The 22,441-nt window shown below is 40.8% G+C and overlaps 2 protein-coding genes across 4 annotated transcripts in view; one reads left to right on the top strand and one right to left on the bottom strand.

Moving 5' to 3' along the window:
- NUP153 (nucleoporin 153) overlaps nt 1-6,733 on the top strand; it is a 74,068-nt gene extending 67,335 nt beyond the window's left edge. For all 3 annotated transcript variants that reach the window (XM_067752070.1, XM_067752069.1, XM_067752071.1), the window contains 4 exons: nt 945-1,301; nt 1,990-2,262; nt 5,044-5,212; nt 5,625-6,733. In XM_067752070.1, coding sequence (XP_067608171.1) covers nt 945-1,301; nt 1,990-2,262; nt 5,044-5,212; nt 5,625-5,706 — 881 coding nt within the window. In that variant the 3' untranslated portion in view covers nt 5,707-6,733. The remainder of the gene's footprint in view (nt 1-944; nt 1,302-1,989; nt 2,263-5,043; nt 5,213-5,624) is intronic.
- Nucleotides 6,734-9,432: 2,699 nt separating this feature from the next.
- Nucleotides 9,433-18,782, bottom strand: FAM8A1 (family with sequence similarity 8 member A1). The gene is made up of 5 exons (XM_067752072.1): nt 17,921-18,782; nt 16,727-16,847; nt 14,996-15,119; nt 14,347-14,486; nt 9,433-12,849 (listed from the first exon to the last, which is right to left on the bottom strand). The coding sequence occupies exons 1-5, from the start codon at nt 18,648-18,650 to the stop codon at nt 12,705-12,707; spliced, it is 1,260 nt and encodes a 419-aa protein (XP_067608173.1). The 5' UTR covers nt 18,651-18,782; the 3' UTR covers nt 9,433-12,704.
- Nucleotides 18,783-22,441: the final 3,659 nt, after the last annotated feature.

The following is a 22,441-nucleotide window of genomic DNA, read 5'->3' as shown; positions in this document are numbered from 1 at the left end:
GTTTTATACTTGTTCCTGAGTGAGAATATCCTTTACTCTTCACCTCACTCCCAATATAATTTCAGTTCTTAGAGGAATTTTTGTGGAGCTTGACAAGCTAAAATAATTCTAAAATTCACGTGGAAGGGAAAATGTATAAGAAATTTTGGGGAGAAGGGTACACATACAGTCAGGTAGGTTTGCCCTACTAATATCAAACAATACTACAAAGTTACAATATTTAAAATAGTCTAGTAACAGTAACTGTAGAGGTTTGGAAGTTAATACGTGGTAAAGGTAGAGTTACAAATTAGTGAGCAAAAGGGTACACCAGTCAGTAAAGGCGGCAGAGAAAATTGGCCATTGTTCAGATAAATTGAAGTTACAATCCTGCTAACATAAATTGCAAGATCAAATTTATAAAAGTGTAGCTATCTCCCATTGTCTGAATTTGTTATCCAAAGTATCCAGTTAGATTTGGATTTAAGGAATATTTTTTATTTTTATTAATCTGAATGCCAAAGGTTTTGCTATGTTAGACAAAATTCATAAGCCATAAAAGAAAAGGTGGATATATTTGACTACATCAAAATTTAACATGACAGGGCTTCCCTGGTGGCGCAGTGGTTGAGAGTCCGCCTGCCGATGCAGGGGACGCGGGTTCGTGCCCCGGTCCGGGAGGATCCCACATGCCGCGGAGCGGCTGGGCCCGTGGGCCATGGCCGCTGGGCCTGCGCGTCCGGAGCCTGTGCTCCGCAACGGGAGAGGCCACAACAGTGAGAGGCCCGCGTACCGCAAAAAAAAAAAAAAAATTTAACATAACAGATGTCCATTTGATGAATGAATCTATATTAAAAACTTAATGATTGTTTTCTAATGGACTCGTATTAGACTTTAGGAAAAAATGCTTTTGGTATTACTTGTTTTTAAAGGTTTTTGTTTATTTCTTAATTTCTGTCTTATAGATCAAGGTACAGCAAAGCCAGTTTTCAGTTTCTTGAACAACAGTTCCTCTAATTCAAGTACACCAGCCACTTCAGCTGGTGGTGGCATATTTGGTAGTTCCACCTCGTCCTCCAGTGCGCCTGCGGCTGCCTTTGTGTTTGGACAGGCCAACAGTCCTGTGAGCAGCTCTGCCTTTGGGAACTCTGCCGAATCCAGTACATCTCAGTCTTTGCTATTTTCTCGAGAGAGCAAACCAGCAACCACGTCGAGCGCGGGCACAGCTGTCGCCCCATTTGTCTTTGGTCCGGGTGCCAGCAGCAGTGATACTGCCGCCTCTGGTTTCAGCTTTGGAGCTCCCACCACATCGAGCTCTGCAGGTACTTTTAAAAAAGAAGAGACATGTTAATTTGAATGGCTTTCATTGTAAGCAGATGAACTCTTAGCAAATAATACCACAAAAGAGCATGGCCGCTTTTAGGTCATCTCTACCCAGGGTGTGGTAGTTATTCAGTATGTGGAATGATGTGCATTTTGTGTATAGTTTAAGTAACTCTTGGAAGCAATATTTCTAATCTCATTAGGAGTATAATCTTTAGTTTTTTCAAGTGTTTCTTGTCTTTTTGGGGGTTTTTGTTTTGTTTTTCTTTGCAATGTTAATTTGTAAATAGCCAGACACCGAAGGTTATTTTAATAGACATTAGTCCTCGTTATGCAACGGATACATAGTCACAACATTAGCTGATTTCTGCAGTGTGTCACACTTCTGATGGCAGATCACTTGTCTTCTTAGATTTATCTCTTTAAAGACCTAAAAATTTGGGGCTGTTAAGACAGGAGTCTTGTTAATGAAGTTTTTGTTTATTTGGATTTTATATGGTTTTACTAAATAATGGTAGAGAGAATTGTATTCTTAATCAGTATTCAAAACTTGTCTTGATAAGATGTGTTCAGCAAGGTAAGAGTCTGGAAAGAAGCTTGAAATGTGCTTTTCAGTTTATAGAGATTTCTTGAGGCTTATCTCATTTTAACCATCATGGTAATTTCAGTATTTCTGTGGGCCTCTAGGATCCTCCTTTGTATTCGGCACTGGACCTTCAGCACCATCTGCCAGTCCAGCGTTCGGTGCTAACCAGACCCCAGCATTTGGACAAAGCCAAGGTGCCAGCCAGCCTAACCCCCCAGGCTTTGGGTCTCTGTCATCTTCAGCAGCATTATTTTCTGCTGGCTCTCAGCCTGCACCACCTACTTTTGGGACAGTGTCGAGCAGCAGCCAGCCTCCCGTGTTTGGACAGCAGCCTAGTCAGTCTGCATTTGGCTCAGGAACAGCTCCTAATTCCAGTAAGTATGTAGTAGTCATGTCCTTTGTTTCCGCATTTGGGTTCTGTATGTCTTAAATACAATGTTTTTCTTTGAACTTTGAAATCATGCATGTCTTTTTTTTTTTTTTTTTTGTCTCTTGTACTTGGCAGAACAGAGATGTGTGTTACCTATAAACAGCATTCCCAACTTTCACACAGTCAAGCACTTCTTTTCGGCTGCATTGGGTTTTCGTTGCTGTGCGCGGGCTTTCTCTAGTTGCGGTGAGCAAGGGCCACTGTTCGTTGTGGTGCGTGGGCTTCTCATTGTGGTGGCTTCTTCTGTTGCAGAGCACGAGCTCTAGGTGCGTGGGCTTCAGTAGTTGTAGCACGTGAGCTCAGTAGTTGCGGGACGTGGACCTTAGAGCGCGTGGGCTTCAGTAGTTGTGACGCACGGGCTTAGCTGCTCCGCGGCATGTGGGATCTTCCCGGACCAGGGCTCGAACCCGTGTCCCCTGCATTGGCAGGTGGATTCTTAACCACTGCACCACCAGGGAAGCCCCCCTCAATTTACTTTTAAACACACCTGTTGAGATTTTACTTCTACGTGTATTGCTTTTTAATTTCCGAGTGGTCCTCTTTGTTCTGTGGATGTCTCCTTTTTATATCCTTCTGCTTTTGTTTTAGAAGCGTTTTCTATTGATCTCTTGAAGATATTAATGATGCAGAGGTTTTTTTCCCCCTTCTTAAAGCTTTTGCTTAGTCAGTTTTCTCCAAATTGCTTTTCTTTATTATTGTTCTGGTCTTAGTGTTTCTTATGAAATACTTTCCTCACGTGTTTGGTGCTTCTTGCCTCTCTACTTGTAGTGTTTGGGGGTTTTGTTTTAATTGTAGTAAGCATGTTTAACGTGAGATCTATCTACTCTTTCAACAAATTAAGTGTGCAATGCAGTGTTGTTAACTCTGGGCACAGTATTGTGCAGCAGAGTTCTAGAATGTACGCGTCTTGCATGACTGACACTCTATACCTTTTGAATAGCAGCTCCTCATTTCTTCCCACTCCCAAGCCCTCCTCTGCAGCCACCATTCTTTCAGCTTCTGTGAATTTGGTTATTTTAGATTCCTCATAGAAGTGAAGTCATGTAGTACTTGTTCTTCTGTGATTGGCTTATTTCACTTATGTCCTCCAGATGCATGCATGTTTTCCCATATTGCAAGATGAACATTCCATTTTATGTATATATGTCATTTCCTTTATCTGTGTATCTGTCTATGGATATTTAAGTTGTTTCTACATCTTGGTCATTGTGAATAATGCTGCAGTGAATGAGAGAGTCCAGCTATCTTTTTGAGAGCCTAGTTTCAAGTCTTTTGGGTAAATACCTAGAATGAGATTGCTGGATCATATGGTGGTTCGTTCTATCTTTAACTTTTTGAGGAACTTCCATACTGTTTTCCATAGTGGCTGCAGCGGTTTACATTTCTACCGACAGTTCACAAGGGCTCCCTTTTCTCCACGTCCTTGCCAACACTTGTTATTTCTTATCTTTTTGATAATAGCCGTTCTAAGAGGTGTGAGCTGATATCTCCTAGTGGTTTTGATTTGCATTCCCCCCCGATGGTTAGTGAGGTTGAGCATCTTTTTATATTTACCCGTGTGTTGTCTCCGGAGAAATGTCTATTCAGGTTCTTTGCCCGTTTTTTAATTGGGTTATTTGAGGGGTTTTTTGGTTTGGTTTTGGTTTTTGTTTGTTGGTGGGGGGGAGGTTTGCTCTTGAGTTGTAGGAGTTCGTATGTATTTTGGATATCAGCCCTTTATCAGATACATGGTTTGTGAATATTTTCTTCCATTCTACTTATAACTTTATGAGTGCAGGACACCTAAATACCACTCAATAATTCATTGTATGTGGTTAGGGCTTACAGATCTTGAATATCATTGTAGGTTTATCTAATAACTGGCTTGTCCTCTTGGGAAGAACTGGATGCTAGTACAATATCTTTAGGTCTTTCCTTTCAGACTGCCAGATTTCCCAGAGAAGATTCTTCCAGTCTCCTTCCTGAAGGGTATATATACTCCTGATTGCCAGCGGTATGGGAGCTGAGTCAGGGCAGAAGGCTGCCGCTCTCAATATTCATTGTATCAAGCTATGCTGAATGCTTCTGTTTGCAGTATGGTATCTTTGCCTTTATGTGTGATGTCCCCTGGTCCAGAGGCCTCTCCAGAGACTAAAGTTCTATTCTTCTGCTGGGTAGAGGAGATTTATTATCCTGTCTGGTGCTGGGGAGGGATTGATCTAGGTATCTGCTTCTTAAACAGATACTCTACCATTCTGCTGGGGTTTTTTTCAGTCACACCTTCATTCTCACTTCCGGAAGTACCTGGAACCTAAAGCTTTTGGGTATGTTTAGTGTAAATGGAAAGACTTCTGTGCTTTCCCTTGCTGCTAGTTTAGTACTTGGCTCCAGTTAGCCTTCCAGCTTCAAAATTTTGTTGTGTTGTCTCCTCTCTCCATTTATTGTAAAATTCCCTTTACTGTTATTTTAACATAATTTTGAAGAAGATAGAGGTAAGTATGTTTGTTGATTCCACGGTCTTAGCGAAAAGTCCACCCTGCCCTTTTTTCCTTGGTCATGGGTGAGTTAGGTCACTTGTTTGAGGGTGTCAGGTATATATTGTGTGAGTGGAGAAAATACTTAATTTTCTTTAAGTGACCATAAGAGCTTTAACCCTTTACAGGTTTTTGTATGTAAAGGTCAGAGTCATTACTAGAAGAACCATCATTTTTACCTTAATAAAGTTTTTCTGCTTCATCTATTGCAGGTTCTGTTTTCCAGTTTGGCAGCAGCGCTACAAATTTCAACTTCACAAACAATAATCCATCAGGAGTGTTCACGTTCGGCGCAAATGCCAGCACACCTGCGGCCTCAGCCCAGCCCTCTGGCTCGGGGGGCTTTCAATTTAGCCAGTCTCCAGCGGCGTTTTCTGTGGGGTAAGAGAGCTTTTTGTTGAAATGGAGAAATTAACATAGTGAGGGTGTGTGTGTGTGTGTGTGTGTAGAATCACCAAGGTGCAGTATGGCTGAGGTAAAATCTATGTTCTCCATCAGTTTACCGTATTACAATTTTGGAGGATCATGGCCTAAGAAAACTAGCAGGAGGGAGGGGGAGAGAGAGAGAGTGTGTGTGTGTGTGTGTGAGTCTGTCTGTCTGTCTGTCTGCTGTCTCGGGTATGAGGTGTAGCACAAAGTAGCAGGGTGTGTGTGCGTGTGCGTGTGTCTCTTGAGGGTATGAGGTGTAGCAGAAAGTAGTGTCCCCCACCCCATCACCAGTCACATTTAGTGTTATGATTGTGAACTTTCATCTGAGCATCATGTCACATTATAGAGTTTTTGTTTTTCACAGGTCAAATGGGAAAAACTCATTCTCTCCTGGAACTGCAGTTTCTGGTCGCAAGATAAAGACTGCTGTTAGACGCAGGAAATAAAGATCTTGATGGTGTTATACACACTGTTTTAACAACAGCTGGTGCCCTACTTTCAGATTCTGGATTGTACTACGTGCTGGGTTATCTGAGGTCAGATCTTTAATTTTGGAATTTTCCTCCTTTTTTCTTTACAGAAGCCCCAACCTTACCTCTCCCACCCCCTTTTAAAAAAATAATAGCTAGACTGGTGACTTATTCTTCAGCAAAAATGTTTTATGATCCAGCAAATTATTCACTGGTTTGGCATAGGCTGGCTGAACCCAGGAATCGAGCCCGCTCAAGAGAATGGCTTTGTATACAACCTCTGCACCACCGTGTGCGTTGATATGCGTTTTATGGAACGCATTGAAATTGTAATTATATCTGAGGAATTCTGTATAGATTAGAGGATGTTGAAATGAATGATTTCTATGCTGAGTTTGTGCTGGTGTATGTGTGAAGTGAGTGAGTTGGGTGTATTGTGCACTAAAATTTTCTGATAGAGGAAGCCTGATTAAAGAGTGGTCCATGCTAAGGAGTTGTTAGATCTAGTTCGTTCTCCATTTAATAATTATATGCTATTTCTATATTGGCATTCTTCTGACTATCACCTGTCTTGCCTTTTTCATTATTTTATTATGAAACTTGTGTAAATACAATTTTGTTTCTGTACTTTTTTGGCATAACATAAATCTGTGAACTTGAAATTTTAATTTTGTGTTAGAAAGTTTTTTTTGTTGTTTAGTCTTGTCTCAGATTTTATTATGTAAATCCCATTATTCAAAGTTGCCTAAATCCATTTGGAAATCTTTAAAAAAAAAAATTGGGGATTCTTAAAGTGAGTTTATTGGCTTTTCTGATCCAGTTTTTGTTTGGACCAAAAACCAGTATTGTACAAAGTATTAAGCATATATTTTTATATTTACTGAAATGGACTGTGGTGACTTTGGATAATAAGGAAAAGTTTAATATTAAAGCCATGTTTATTACAGTATAATTAACATGTTAAACCATGGGATAAATGCCATCAATAAAAAGTTATGAAATACGTTTTGTTCTAGTGTTAAATCCTAGTGAAGGTATGAGTGTTAGTGGAAGGGAACCTTTTTATGAAGGTTAACAATGGTCAGTTAGAAGAAAAATTCTGAAGAATACATTGAAGTGATTCGGACAACTCCTAACTGAAGGGGAAGTGTCTGAAGATAACCCTGCTTTATGTCTGGTGCTAGGAATCGCACCTACTTTGCATATAAATGGACATACTTTTTAAAAGTTGAAAATAAACACACGCAGCCATTTCTGTTTGTATCTTCCTTGATAGGTGGCTAGACAATGTTTTATTGATAGAGTTCTTGGAGATGCATGCCCAAAATAGCCCACAAAAACTTCAGTGGTCCTTTTGTGGAATTTCTTTTGGATTATTTTATCGATTTTTTTAAACTAGATTTCTTTCCTGTGGTCCATAAAAGTGCTCTTGGGACAGCGTTTGATAATTGTATTCTTCAATCTGTACATATGATTATTCTGTGCCGACTTTTATTTTGCTGAACTTGTGGTTAAATTCAGTACTTTAAAATGTTTAAGAGCTTTTCTGTGTTTCCAGTGACATGGTTTCTCTTACTGAAAATGTCTTAGGACATCATCAAATGCTGGTTTCGGAGTAGGAATTTTGTATTTATAATTCTCACCTTATTAAATAATATACATTTGACATGAACCTCTTTTGGGGGCAGATGATGGTGAATGCTAAAAGAAGTAAACTGGAAACCTGTGGGGTGTTGATGCTGAGAAGTTAATGCCTAACTAAACTGCATGTTCGTTCACTCTTAGCCATTCTTTAGGTCGATATGGATGGGAATATTAGGCTTTCTATTCTGGGAAAGATTTTTCATTAAAAATGTGCTGGAAATATTTTATTTAGTAATTTTTTTTTAAAAGCAAGTAACTGAAAACCAAACTTAGGGTGGCTTATTTTATAAATGAAATCTGGCCCCCAGAACTGAGATCTCTAGGGCTAGAGTATTTGGGACTTAGGTAGGACTTGTCTTTTCATGTCAACTGCTTTAACTCTCAGGCTGCACATGGCAGCTATAGAAAACATTCGTGGTAGCAGCTCCAGCCTCAAATCAGTCCCTGCTTAAGCCCAGCAGAGGTATCTCTTCGTCGGACTGGTACAGGCTGTAGACCCACTCCCTGTGGCTGTAATAGCTGCCTTGGGTTCCATGCTCCATACACAAATGAAAGTCAAGCGCTGTTTGTGGAAGAAGGGGAAACGTTATGGAAAGAAAACAATAAAAGCCCACTTCTCGTGCTGGATCAATGAGGAATTGTTTTTAACTGAAAATAATCTCTGAAGGTAAGAAAGGCATACGCAGAAAGATGGAATCATCAGGTATGTTTATATAATTTGATTTACAAGAGGGTCCGTTGTTCTCACTGAATGTACATCAACATGCTTGGTGAGGTGGGCCAAATGTATATCCTGGGACCTGCTCACCAGAGACTCATGCATCACTGGGTCCAGGTAGGGCCCCAAATTACATGAGCACCTGGAAGACTTCTGATGCATGAGGTCCAGGCATGCCACTCTCAAGTGGTAGGTTGGTTTTTTAGTAATTTACAGTTTGGGGCACTGAGAAGTACAATTCAGACAACTAAAATAAGTCTTTAGCTATTTGTAAGAAATTTCTCTTGAAATTATTCACAGAATTAGGATTTTATTACTTGAAATAAGTGTTGGACTAGTTTTAGGAATTTGTAACCAGGCCATAAACTTCCTGGTTTAGCCTGGGGAAAAACTTATGTTTTAATTGTATCACTATGTCATGTGCTGGGCCTGTTTGGAAACTGGTGAATTTGGTACAGTAAAATTGATAAAAATGGGTGTGTTGGGTCTAGCTACACACACCAGCTATATGTACCATGTCAGAGCTTTCATTTCCTTGTAATATGGGGCAATTTTTTTTTCTTTTTTTTTTGCAGTACGTGGGCCTCTCACTGTTGTGGCCTCTCCCGTCGCGGAGCACAGGCTCTGGACGCGCAGTCTCAGCGGCTATGGCTCACGGGCCCAGCCGCTTCGCGGCATGTGGGATCTTCCCGGACCGGGGCATAAACCCGTGTCCCCTGCATCGGCAGGCGGACTCTCAACCACTGTGCCACCAGGGAAGCCCTGGGGCAATTTTTATAAGCTTACCTCAGACATCCACTGTGGTTTCCAGAATGTGTAGTAGTTCATGGCTGAGGTCCTGACAGCACATTGTCTACAGGATTCAGACCACGCCACAGTTTAACTACATTTAAGTTTATCCTTTATTATCTATCTTTGTGTTTCTCGAGGAACCTGTTGTGTGTCCTGTCCTAGTTTTGTTTGTAAAGGTCTGAATAGGGAACGCTTTCAAGACCAGACTAGGATTAAATTGCCCAGCTCAGTCTTCTACTAGCTACGAGACTCTGACTGCTGGTTCCTCATTTGTAATGTGGGTCCTTAGTATCTTGCACTGCGGTTGGAATGGTTAACAACTGTAAGGAACGGACAGGATTAGTTTAACATTAAAAGCTTAGTCATCTACAGCTAACTTCTGAGTGACTTGCTAAAAGAATATATCTCAAAGTGGATGATTTTTTTTTTGATAGACCTCTATTTCTGAAAGCATTCATCTCCTGAAGGCAGAGAATGCTAGAGCAGCTGTATTTGGAAGCAGGAGATTCTGGAGCAAACCTCAAAGAAACAGGCAAAACACAAAAGCATTGGTGACCAGGTATTTATTGAGACAAAGAATACAAATTGGTGGCAAATTATTAAAAACAGAATGTTGAATTTTCATTTATAGGCAGGCCATCAGATACTGTTTGTGGATCAAGCCATACTATAATGAACTGCAAAGAAATACGCACACAGCTTGAGATGAGGAACTTTACCCAGGCAAGCACGTATTGCAAAGATTTTGGCCTTTGGTATGGGCTGGAGGGTGGGAAATGGCAAGTAACTGAAGTATTTGCCAGATTTTAGGAATACTGCTATTATTTAGGAATATTCTTTAAAAGGAACAGCAGCCTGTTTTCATAGGGGTAAGTGTAGAATAAAAAAAGTTAATACATTCTCATCAAAAAGCCCTTTATTCCCAAGTAGTTTAATTTTCAACTCCTGTCTTCCTTTTGCTGGAAGTATTTATGCCTAAGTGAAACGCCCAAACAAGTCACTTAAGGGAAAAAAATCCTTTAGTTAGAATAATTTTTACCGTCATTTGAAACATTAAAGACTTTTATAAATTTAGACAAAGCCCTCAAATATAATGTTTTTTCAATCCTAAATATTTGGGAGAAACTAGGTGACTGTTTAGGGAGAAAGAAGTAACTTCTGAAGCAGTGCCACGCGAGTACCACACAGGTGCTGGCTTTCTCTCTAGCCACAGACTCCCTAAAAGCACAGCTTGCTTGCCGCTGCTCCCTCACCTAGCTCAGCCCAGCGTGCATTAGTATGTCAGACTTTTCTCAAGGTGCAGGAGCCACTCAGGCTGCACATTTCATAACAGGTAGAGTTTCTAGATGCCTAAATTAACCACATGACCTGTGGTTTTTACATACGGTATGTTCACTGAAATACTATTCTCAGCATAACTCCTAATTTTTGTTCCCTTATTATCTTGTAAAAGTGATGAATAATGTTAATACTATGAAGACAACTTTCTTTTTGCCTTTTTAGGCTGTAGAGCTTCAGTATGAGAATTCTGTCTTGACACAGAAAATTCAGCATTTCTGTAAATGAAATATAATAAAGTATACTGAAAATAGGGAGGCCCCAGCCCCAAGAGAAAAACATGTGGCTCCCCCTTCTTCCCCATTTTGTCATTTTCCCCCCAACTTGGGAATCAAAAATCTCCCTAAGTGCTGAATTCATAAACAGACTTGGATTTTGTTGTAAAGGCAGACAAAGTAACACTTTTTACTTGATAGGGCTACATAGTGTAACTTGAATCCTGAGAAATGCATCTACATAGATATTAAAGTATAAAACAAACTGGACTACATATTTCCTTTTGTTTTACTGTATAAAAATAGCCTAAGTGGTGAACCATCGAGGAAATTATACATTAAAGGTGTATTCCAGAGCTACATGTCGGAATGGTACGTTTCAACTCCAGTTCCCAGTCAGGGGCAAAGGGGGTTATACTCTGATGCTAATGTATACACTACTAATCGGTAAGTTTATGTAACATTTCCTAATAATTTCTCCTCTAATTTAAGAAGTTAGTGAATGGTTTGGGTTTGTTTACTGTGAAGGACCATAACACTTTCTCTTCCCAGAAACAGGTGAATGAATGATCTGTTTAGTATTTTGACACATTTAACCAATAGGCTTTCTGTGATGGATTTACTATAAAGTTATTTTGAAAAACATTGTTTATGAAAACCATGGTTCATGGTTTATGAAATTTTACAATAAGAAAAGGCATTAAGGACACTGTTAAGGTTTCTATAAGCAAATTGAAAATATTCACGTTTTTAATGTCCAAAAAAAACCCACTTTAAAAACGGATATAGTAATAGCAAATGTATTTGCTGTTAAGACCAAAATAAAGCCTAGACTGATCCTGTAAGCACCCTAGTTATGAACTGTTCAACACAGTTTAGTGTTTTGGGGGAAAATAACAGATTCAGAAAATGCCTAAGAAACAGAACTTTTAGTTCAGATTATACCTCAGCACAGCTAACTGGGCCATCTAACAAAAAGCACATACATACACTTAAAACTCTACAACTATGCAATCGAAGAATAAATTAAAATGGCAATCCACAAAGTGTTACTTAACATTTCCCTCAAAAACATCATCCCTGGCAGGCCCCAAATGAGCTGTTGGCCCACAGAACCAAAGAACTTGGAATAACATCTGGAAATGCTACTCTTCCTTGTTACAGAGAACAGTCCCTAACGGGAAAATTGGTAAGTATTTCACAGGCTACTAGTATTTAATCATGAAATGCTAAGATTATTTAATTCCTTGAACAATATAATAAAAGGAAACTAGTATGTGGATATCCTGTATATAAAGAGAAGTTATATTCAGAACACTGAAAAAGCACTAATACTTTCTTCATGCTGCGCACATACTGGGAATATTGTTTTACAGTAAATATGCAACAGTTTGATAGGACTGCTTTTCCCCACATATTTATGGTTTGATTTAGGGCACTGAAAACACTTGCACGTGAGTTTCAATTTAAATTTACAGTGAAAACTTACCCCTCCCCCCAACCCCATTAAAAGCAATCACTAACTTACCTTTTTCTTTAAAAAAACAACAAAAAAAATCAAGGATAAGATAGCAATATGACTTAATACTTTTTCATCATCATGCAAAATCTGCCCCCAAATACATGTTTAGGCATTAAGAATAGTTATAAAGTTACATCATTCCTGCAGTAAACTGCAGTACAGATTTTAAAATTTCAAGTCAGGGAACTGCTAGGCCGGCCTCACTTTCCCCTCTCTCTTGCAGCTAACTCACCAGCTCCTGGGATGGGCGCTAAGTGGCTTATAAAATGTGTGTCCCCGCTCCCTCCCCGCAAAAAGCAAAGACAAAAGTTTCCTTAAGAAGTGTTAACTAAAAGATGAGTGTGTTCACAAAACACAACTGGACATTTTCCATCATTTTGGGATAAACCAAAATAAGCTTTTAAAGTTTCATTTGGAGATTTCAAAGCTGAAAATGCTTTCAGCAAGTTCTAATACCTTAGCTCTTAAGTATATACTGTCCCTTGTTGATTATGACACTACTTGCCTTCGGTTCAATCTAAAAATTTTAACACTTGAACTTAACAGGTTTTTCTTCTGGAAAAGTTCTTTCTTTGACATTCAAGTAAAATCAATACTTTCAGCATAGTCACCTGCATCACACTGGAGCGACTGCTTTAATTTCTAAATCATCAGTTAATGTAACCCAGGGATATTGATGGCCTTGATATATAGTTTAGTCTTGTCATTATTCCAGCGAGTATGGAATTCAGGGCTTTTTGGGGCATCATCTGACCCCATTTCTTTTTACCACAATGGTTCCTGCTACAATGTCATAGGCTGTTCGATTATGCTGAAAAAACAGCAGTGTGATGAAAGCAGGGAAAAAAGAAGCAATAGAAAAATTCTTGATCAAAGCTCGTATAGTGGACCTAAAAAATTAAAGCAAAAAAAAAACCAAAAAACAGATAAGTCGTATACCAACTACATATAGATTAATAGTATTCTATCAAGTTCAAGATGTATTTAAAACATATTCAGAGTATAATTAACAGAGTTTTAACCTTTGATAACTGAATTACTTTCAAGCAGCAAAGTATGATCAAACCACCAGGACTAGTTCTAAAGACTTTGTAACATAAAAGTTAGTTCGACTTTAGAACTTACACATGAAAAGCAATAAATATGTCTTAGAATGTGAACTAAAAGTTTACCGTATTTTCTAGTATTTTGACAGAAGACTAGAATATTCCCTTTACTACCCTTTCTATAGTCACTCAGTACCTCTATACTTTGTGTGTTTTCACCATCTTCTAAACTGAGTACACTTACGCAGTCCCATTTTCTACCTTCTGTGAAGAGCACCAGCATTTCAAATTACTGTATTTGTTTATCAGATCTTTCTCTGGGGGCTTCTGTGATTAAGGAAAGCTTTCAACAGTAGCTCAGAATGGAGAATTGTCCCACTAACATTAGATTTCTGCCTTTCGGTGCACTGAATGGTTATAGGATAACACAGCAGCTGAATGTGGGCTCTGAATCCAGACTGCTTGGTTTCAGATTCATTTTCTACCAACTATACTAATTGTGTTACACATCTGTAATAAAAGGGTAATAGTACCTATAGTACCTAACTTAAATTAGTTAATACATATGCAATGTTTTTAAAACAGTGCCTGGTTTATGAGGTGCTCAATAAATATTAGCCATTATTGACTCATTAAACGTAACAGCCAGGATTATTAGAATCACAAAAATGTAAGGAAATTTTGAAGATGTGAGCAAATTCAAGGCTTTTTCTAGAGTCTCTTGTTTAAACAACCCAACTCTGAATCATTCTGGCAGCAATTCCAGCCAGTATCCTGTTTTGCTCAACTGATTACCACCTACTCACCTCCACAACTTCCATTATCACTATCTGTACCTTCCCCCAGAGCCAGATGCCAACAGCTAGCCATGAGTACTGGAAGTATTACAAGCTCTATCACTTAGGAGCAGGATGCACGCATGTATAGCTGTCAAAATTCTTATTGCCTATTCAAGATGGGATAATGACAGGTATTACCAAATGGAAGCTTCAAGGCACAGCAGTAACTAAACTCCAGTATCCACAGATCTAGAGAATAATAAAGCTAGGCCTGGAGCACTGATATAGAGAGTAGCCATGCCCAAATCCTCCTCATTATTGTGACCTACAGTTCATAAAATGCTTACCTTTGAAGATATATACTGAAGAGAAGTCTATAATCACTGAAAACATTCAAACTTTGTTTTAAACTTAATAAATGTAAGCCTATTATATGCCATGAAGAACCAACATCCTAAAAATACTTTTATCAAATGGTATAACTTATGAAAATAATTTTTAAGTACAGTAATCAATACAATTCATAAGTACATAATACATTAAGCTAAAAAAAAGAACTTACGTTGTAATGCTAACATTTGAGGAAGGAATCACTAAAACCCGACTTGGCGCAATAAGCACCGACGTATCGCATGTCACAACTCGAAGCCCTAGCAGGAACTTCCCTGGGGTGGCTCCACCTGCTCCCCAAATGCAAATTATCTAAGGAAAGAAGGATAATTTTATAATAATTTACTGGCTCAACTATACCAATTTTAAAGGTAAATTTTCCTGCCGTATGATTCATGTTTTAAATTTTTCACGTTGGAAGAATTTCATAGAATACTTAAGGGTTAACCTTTCAATGCATTTCTGCAGGTCTCTAACATCTTCAATACCACAAGATATCTACTGTAATTCTCTATGACCCATTATATTTTTTAGCAAGTTGCTTCTATGGAAAGATGCATTTCAAGTTCCACAACCAACTTAAAATATAGTTTTGGACAAGACTGAAATGTATTACAAAGAAATGTATTACAAATGAAAAATGTCTCCATTCTGAAAGTTTTAACTTGGAAAGTATTATGTTAAAGGAAAATTTAGGAAAAAATAAAGACATTTGACAAATACATGATTAAAAATAAAAATCTCCACTACTTTTTTGTCTTGGGCTGATAATCTAAAATTAGATTGTTAAATATTAATATTTGCTGAAGTCAGTAGCTTACCTCATAGAAACAAACTAATAATCTGTATATAAGCGCCACAACCATCATTTTCTGCAAGTCTTCCATTGATGTGTCTTCATCTATTTCTTCTATTATATAATGCATAGCAAACTTAGAGATATCCCTACAAAAAAATAGTTTTCGGTTACAAAGAATTAGTTACCAGAGCAGTTGCATTGATTTCTTTTTCATTAGTGTAAATCAAAAACTTTAATTGAAATTATAAACTAATCTTTAGGTTTCCAACTGTCTAGCTTCACATTCATTAGCTATTCAACAAATAAGCAGCACTACCCTGAGCAGGCGCTGTACTAGCCCCGGGGATAAAATGGCAAGTGAATTCAACATGGTCTCTGCTTTCACAGAGTTGCTAACCCAGCAGGTAGAGCAGAATAAATAATAATGAAGTGGGGAAAGGGCTATAATAGAGAACCATTGGGTACTTGGAGACACGTACCAGGCACACTTAACTTAGTGGAGGCTTCCCAAAAATGACATTTAAGGTGAGATCTGAAGGATGAAGAGAAGTTGGCCAGACTAAGAAGGGAGAAATTTCAGAGAGAGGGACTAACAAGAGAGAAAGCCTTTAAGCAAGAGTATGATGGAAGCTGTAGGCAGTTCAGTGTGGCTCAAATAACTGTGAGAGGTGAGTGATTAAGAAATAAGGGTATTTGTTAAAATATATGAGGACATTAGTAAGACTTACCCTGATGGCAATGAGAAACTACTGAAGGATTTTAAGGCAGGAGAGTGGCAGAATCAGAATTTATGATCTTTTTGGTTTTCTATCAGAGACTGAATTGAGATAAAACAGGAGACAGTAAACTGAGATACCAGTTAGAAGACTTGTGTTATAATCCAAGCAAGTGATGGCAGTGACTGGACTAGGGAGAAGCAATGATGAAAAATGAAATTCTGACAGTGAAAAGGAAATGGTATGGGTTGAAGGTTATTCAAGAGACTGAACAGAGTTAGCTGGTACTTGATTGGATGTGTAGGGCATAAGGGAGGGAGAGACAGGGAAGAATCATAGTAACATTCAGGCTCCTGGCAGGGGCCCTGAAATTTAATTACCAGGGTCTGAACTTGACTGTTGCTTACTGCCTTTGTAAATTCTGGGCTTAACTTTTTGTAAGCCCAAATTTCAATCTCTATAAAATGGAGATATTAACCTCTACTCTACAGTGGTGGCAAGGTTAAGAATCCATACAAAGGCTAGCACATGGGAAGTGCTCAGCAAGTGATAACCGCTATAATCTGAAAGGAAGATTATGCAAATCAATAGCTCACTTTGCAGTTCACTTGGAACTTGCCTGACAGTATACGCAGCCCCATTTGGAAATGCCATCTAGCTGATTATTAATAGTTCATCTACCAAAACCTCTTTATGCCTTTGTGTTTAGATACTCCACTCTGAAAATGATTGTAAGAGAAAAATTTGCAACTGGCCTAAGAAAATAGTGAATAAAATCAAACCAGGGTTGGAGGTTCCTTTCACCTACTTTTGATAGGTGAAATTCCCCACATCTTGCAGAATTAAGTATTTTTCTCTCTTTTGTAGTTATTTCTTAAAACCAACAAGAAAGCAAATCCAACAAAGCTCCTATAAAGAAATCACTGACACTGGCACACAGATTATCCATAAAGTCACTTGCAGGCATGAAAAAAAAATTAAAGCAAGATCTCTAGACAGTGGACATTAAAACCCTTCTGCAAATGGCCTTAACTTACTTTATTCCACTGAGGTGCATAATGCTTAAGACAATGGTTGCTTTTATAAAGAAGAGAATAAAGAAATCCACCATCTCTGCCATGAATCTGTGGGCCAAGGATGGAATAACATACTCTCTACCTGTAAATTAAAAAAAAAAAAAAAGTTAGGAAAACTAATCGTTACACATAGACCTTGGAACCCAAGCTAGGTAATGAATGTAAAGTCAAGGTGCAACTTGCTGATAAAATTTTATAACTGCAACAATTATTGGTATTGACTTCAATAGGGCATGTTATTAAAACAGCAACGCTACTTCACTATTTACTGAGCAGTTTAAAGCTTGTTTTCACCCCCTTAATGTTTAGAAATGCTTTCACAGATAAATTTCAAGTACTCAATACATTTCACTAGGGATTCAAATGAGGAGACTCCAGGTGATTACAAGCCTATGACACAAAATTAAACTTTTTAAGCAAAATATCAAGTGTAGACGGTACGAAGTAAATCCCTGAGCCCCTCATCTTACCCCTTATTTAGTTTGTCTATGTCTTTCTAACAAATCCAGGGATTATCAAGCTGCCATCCTAAATTCTGAATCAAATTCAGGCAACTAGGTCTTGTCCCATATTATCTGTGGCTGGATAAAGTAAACAAAAAGTCTAAATAATACACTAAAAAGTGTACGTGATTCAGAATATTCTAATTCCCATACAGAAGTAAACAGACAACACACAAGATGAAGTCAAGGCCCAAAGGTTCATAATTCCATTTGCATTCCTGAAAATCTCCTTATATATCCGTCAGTTCCACTGTCCCTAATTCATAAAAGTTATCATATTAACTATAGATAATATAGTTAATACATCCATGTCTGGATGCTTTCCAGCATCATCAGTCAAAACTTCCCCTACCCCCAAGCCGGGTTTGCCGTCTGAGAGTGAATTAAGCTTCGGATCTCACTCCACACCGTGGAGACGAAGGCTAAGAGGACGCTTTGAGGAGCAAAGACTTCTTTGCACGTGGAAACCACCAGACCGGGGGGCCAGGGAACCGATTCGGAGCGCTAGGTCTAAGGGGAGGCGCACGCAGGGCCGCGCTGTACACCCTGCGAGCTGACGGACGCGCAGAAGCCGCGGCGAGCGCGGCAGCGGTGACAGCGGAGAGGGGCCCGCCGGCCCCGCCCCCAGGTCGCTCCCCGAAGAGCCTCTCACCTGCCTGCCGCCCGGTCTCGCTCGGGGCTCGCGAGGCAGCGGCGGGTCCTACCCTCGTCGCGGGGGCTGCCCGGGCCGGCGGCTGCACGTGAGGCGCGCGGGCTCCCGGGCCGGCGACCGGAGCCGAGGCGGTGAGGCCGGCGGAGGCCGGCGGCTCGGGCCCAGCGGCCGCGGCGCTCAGGAAGTAGAAGGGGTTGTAATAGCCCAGCTGCAGGGGCGGCAGCCCGGAGGCCGGGGCAGCGGCGGCGCCGGCGCCCGCGAGGTAGCTGGGCGCGGGCGGCTGGGGGCTGCAGTAGGCGGGGAAGGCGGCCAGGCCGCTGTGCCAGGTGAGGTAGCCGCAGTAGGACTGCCACAGCCACTCGTGCACCTGCCGGGAGTACTCTCGGGCGCTCAGCCGCGCCGGCTTCTCCCGCGGCGCCGCCGCCGCCTCGGGCGCCTCGCAGCCTGCCGGTGCCTGCGAGCCCGAGCCGGGGCCGGAGCCAGAGCCGGAGCCCGCCTCCCTGCCATTCTCGGGCTCGCGCGGCGGCTCCGACTCCTCGGTGGCGGCCGCGGGGGGACCGAGGCCCGGGGCTGGGGGCCGGCCCGGAGCCTGGGGTTCGGCCTGCGGCCCGTCCCGGGGCCGTGGGGCGGCGGCGGGAAGGCCTCTTCGGGAGGGAACGGGCTCGTGGTCCCCTCCGCCGTCGTCCTGCCCGGGAGGGCGGCCTCGGGCTTTCTCCGGCCCCTCCGCCATCGTCGCCTCAGCAGCACGCTCGGCGGTCCTGTCACTGTGCCGTCTCACTCCCCCACTGGCCCCTCCCCAACGGCCCGGTAACCACCGCCGCAGCCGCAGGCGTCAACAATTCGCCACCGGAAGCGGAAACCCACCCCCTCGTCGGCGGCGCCGGCGCGGGGCGGAGCCAGGAGGCGGGGCGTGAGAGTGGGCCTTGGTGCTCAGAGCCTTGGGAGGCAGGACTCGTCCTCCCCGGCTGGGCGTGGGCTTATCCCTTAAGAGACCCAGACTATCACCGGTCCCCCAGACACACACCTCTTGTGGTTTTAATGAAGTTGGAGGCCCGAGGCTTCTCCAGATAATCTCACAGGATGTGGACTCAGGCTGCTCCGGGAGAAAGAGCTGATGGAAGAAGAAGATTTCAGAGAGAGGTCCCAGGGCTCGGCGCCGCCTTTTCTGTTTGGGACCGCGACAGTTTTGGTCTCTAGGCACAGGGCTTGTTACTTGTTTCCGCCTGCGTTCATTCCACTTAACTGGTCCTCGCCCATCTGTACTCAAGGTGATATGAGGCATATCCCCTTAGAGGATAAGAAATTAATAACCAAACCATACTGGGATCTATCAAGATAGTATGGCTCAGCGGCAGAGATCTTGATTGTAAGAGAAAAGAGGAGTTATGTTGATTTTAGAGCTAGACTCTGTCCTTATCCTGGAGCTGACCTGTGTCCATAATATCTTACTCGCCACTGCTGCAGACACAAGCCTACTTCAGCAAAATTGTGCCTTTCCTCAGACCCGTTATCTCAACCTTTGGTGCCTGCCTTTTATTTTCTGTTAAGGCAAGGCCCCCGTTCATATCCCAGGGCTTTGGAGCCTCCTCTGAGTACAGAAGCCCAGGCACGATTTCCCCTTCCTCTGAATTATATATGGCGCCTTACATATGTATAGTTTAATACACCTTCCTATGTCCTTAAGTTGGTTAAGTGATAGGAATATATCTTTGTATCCCCAGTCCCATACAGGAGATCTACAGGGGCCAGGTATCGTGGGGTTATACTTGTTAACAATGATTCCCGTAATCACTCTTGACTTTGCTCTGGGAGATGAAAGTAAAAGGTTTAACTTTTGCCCTGAAGGAGCTAATGATTTGGTTAAAGGGAAAGACTTTCATGAAACACTCGAAGACCTATTTAAGACAATACCAATATAATATGAGTCCAAAATAAGGGAAAGATAATGGTGGCCTATTGCTAGAAAGGTTACCCTTACAGATGTGATTTTAAAAATCAACTCCGGGACTTCCCTGGTGGCGCAGCAGTTAAGAATTTGCCTGTCAATGCAGGGGACATGGGTTGGATCCCTGGTCCGGGAAGATCCCATATGCCGTGGAGCAATGAAGCCCACGAGCCGCAACTACTGAGCCCACGCACTGCAATTACTGAACCCGGCACTTCTAGAGGCCGTGCTCCACAAGAGAAGCCACCGCAATGAGAAGCCCACGCACCGCAGTGAAGAGTAGCCCCTGCTCACCGCAACTAGAGAAAGCCTGCACGCAGCAACGAAGACCCAACACAGCCAAAAATTAAAAAAAAAAAAATCAACTGTGAAAAAGTTGTAACATTTACACATGCATTCCAAGTTTGGGTAGGGGAGGAAGGAGAAGCAGGAACAAATAAATGAAGACGGCATGGAATGAGTGTAAAATATTGTGGTTATTGGAGACACTGGTCTTTGTTTTGCATACCACTGATTAGGTAGCACCTGGCATAGTGCCACTCACATAGCAGACATTTATATTTATCAGCACTCTTTGCTGCTTTATCAGAAATCCAATTGTAACTGATTTAAGAGAGAAAAAGTAAATGAATTTATTGACTTGCATAGAAAGTTCAGGAGTAGTTTAGGTTTCAAGGATATCTAGTTACAGATAATCATAACAGCTTCAGGAATCACCTGTTTTTCTTTCTTTGACTTCGCTTTTGAGAAAGTAAGAGTGTTTCTGTTTCAGTGATAAACCTAATTCTAACTGGCTTAAGCAAAAATAAAATTATTGCCTTTTGTAATCAACAAATTCAGAGGTTCTACATAATAGAAGAAGGTTCAACAGTACATCTAATAGGCATTCCAAAGAGAGAAAAAGAAATAATGGCCAATAATTTTCTAGAATTGAAGGAAGATGGCTCTTTACATTGAAGAAGCACATCAAGTTTTAGGAAAATAACATATACATATAACACATATATGATGAATGTAAGCAAAGAGAAAAATAATGATCTTAAATAGCAGTTAAAACGTAATCTAACTAGAAAGAAATGACATTTAGACTGGAAGCCATATTGTCAAAAGTAAAAATATGCCAAAGATAGTGGAACATATATAGTACAGAGTATATAACTATATATAACTATATATATATATATAAATAACCTGGACAACGTAGTAAATCATCACTCAAGAATGAGGATGTGATGTAATGCACCACTGCTAATCCAAACAACACCCTGGATCAACCCTAGTCCTTTCCCATCATACTCAGCCAAGGGCTGAAGTCTCAGGGATATAAAAAGGGAAGTATTCATGAGTCAAAAATATAAATGGACTCTGGAAAGAGGGCAGTACATGAATCTTGAATCTCCATGAATCACCACATCAAAACAGACTGTATAGTGAAACCAAAAATGCATGGGGCAACATTTACAACTAAACTAGGTAACAGATAACTCCACAAACCCCAAAATACAAGTGTGGGACCAAACCACAAACGCAAAATTGCATAGTGTTAATGCCGAAAAAAATCAGATAAAAACTGTGAAGATATTAAGAAAATTATATAAGACATGAAAGAAAAATCAGAATAGGGACTTCCCTGGTGGTCCAGTGGTTAAGACTCCATGCTCCCAATGCAGGGTGCACGGGTTCCATCCCTGGTCAGGGAACTAAGGTCCCGCATGACGCGGCAAAAAAAAAAAAAAAATCAGAATTAAAAATACCTCAGAAATAAAGTAACAACTTGGGAAAGAATTAGAAGTAAGAGAAAAAGTGGTTTCAGAAAATACTGAACTAGAAGGAACACAGGAGTAAATACAGATGGTGCCCGAGAGAACTAGAATTTGAAAATGAGATTTTAAATAAATATAGAAACAGAAATGATTTTAGAGAAAAGATAAATATTGAAGATAGGTAAAGAAAATCCAGTGTACGGATTAAGAGTTCTTGATAAAGAAAACCAAAGCTAGCTAACAGAATACAACGCATAATTCAAGAGAACTTTTCCTGAAGTAAAATACATATATTCTATTTATATATATTCACATATATATTCATATATACATTTACATATATATTCGAAACCTCACACTGAAAGAGTATACTGTGCGCCTGAAAGCACTGAGCGTGAACAAGATGTATTCTAGTCAGTAAAATTACTAGACTTTACGTTTTGAAAAATGGTCATTTAGGCCAAAAAAAATTTGTGAGAGAAAATTGGATTACCATAAGACTTCAACATTAACACTTTATGTGAGGAGAAAATGGTGAAACATTTAAAATATTCAAAGAAAGAAAATGAGAACCAAGTACCCTGTATCCATCAAAACTGACTTGAAAGTATAAAAGCCTTGGGGCTTCCCTGGTGACGCAGGGGTTGAGAGTCCGCCTGCCGATGCAGGGGACACGGGTTCGTGCCCCGGTCCGGGAAGATCCCACATGCCGCGGAGCGGCTGGGCCCGTGAGCCATGGCCGCTGAGCCTGCGTGTCCGGAGCCTGTGCTCCGCAACGGGAGAGGCCACAGCAGTGAGAGGCTCGCGTACCAC

The sequence above is a fragment of the Pseudorca crassidens genome, chromosome 10 (genome assembly GCF_039906515.1).
Source record: "Pseudorca crassidens isolate mPseCra1 chromosome 10, mPseCra1.hap1, whole genome shotgun sequence".
Lineage (NCBI taxonomy): Eukaryota > Metazoa > Chordata > Mammalia > Artiodactyla > Delphinidae > Pseudorca > Pseudorca crassidens.
This window is presented reverse-complemented; position numbering and strand designations above follow the sequence as displayed.

Coding starts and splice junctions, on each gene's coding strand:
- FAM8A1 (XM_067752072.1), bottom strand. CDS start 18,650: ATGGCGGAGGGGCCGGAGAAAGCCCGAGGCCGCCCTCCCGGGCAGGAC. Junction 16,848..17,920: donor CGAGACCGGGCGGCAGGCAG/GTGAGAGGCTCT, acceptor TTTAATTTACAG/GTAGAGAGTATGTTATTCCA. Junction 15,120..16,726: donor ATGCACCTCAGTGGAATAAA/GTAAGTTAAGGC, acceptor ATTTTTTTGTAG/GGATATCTCTAAGTTTGCTA.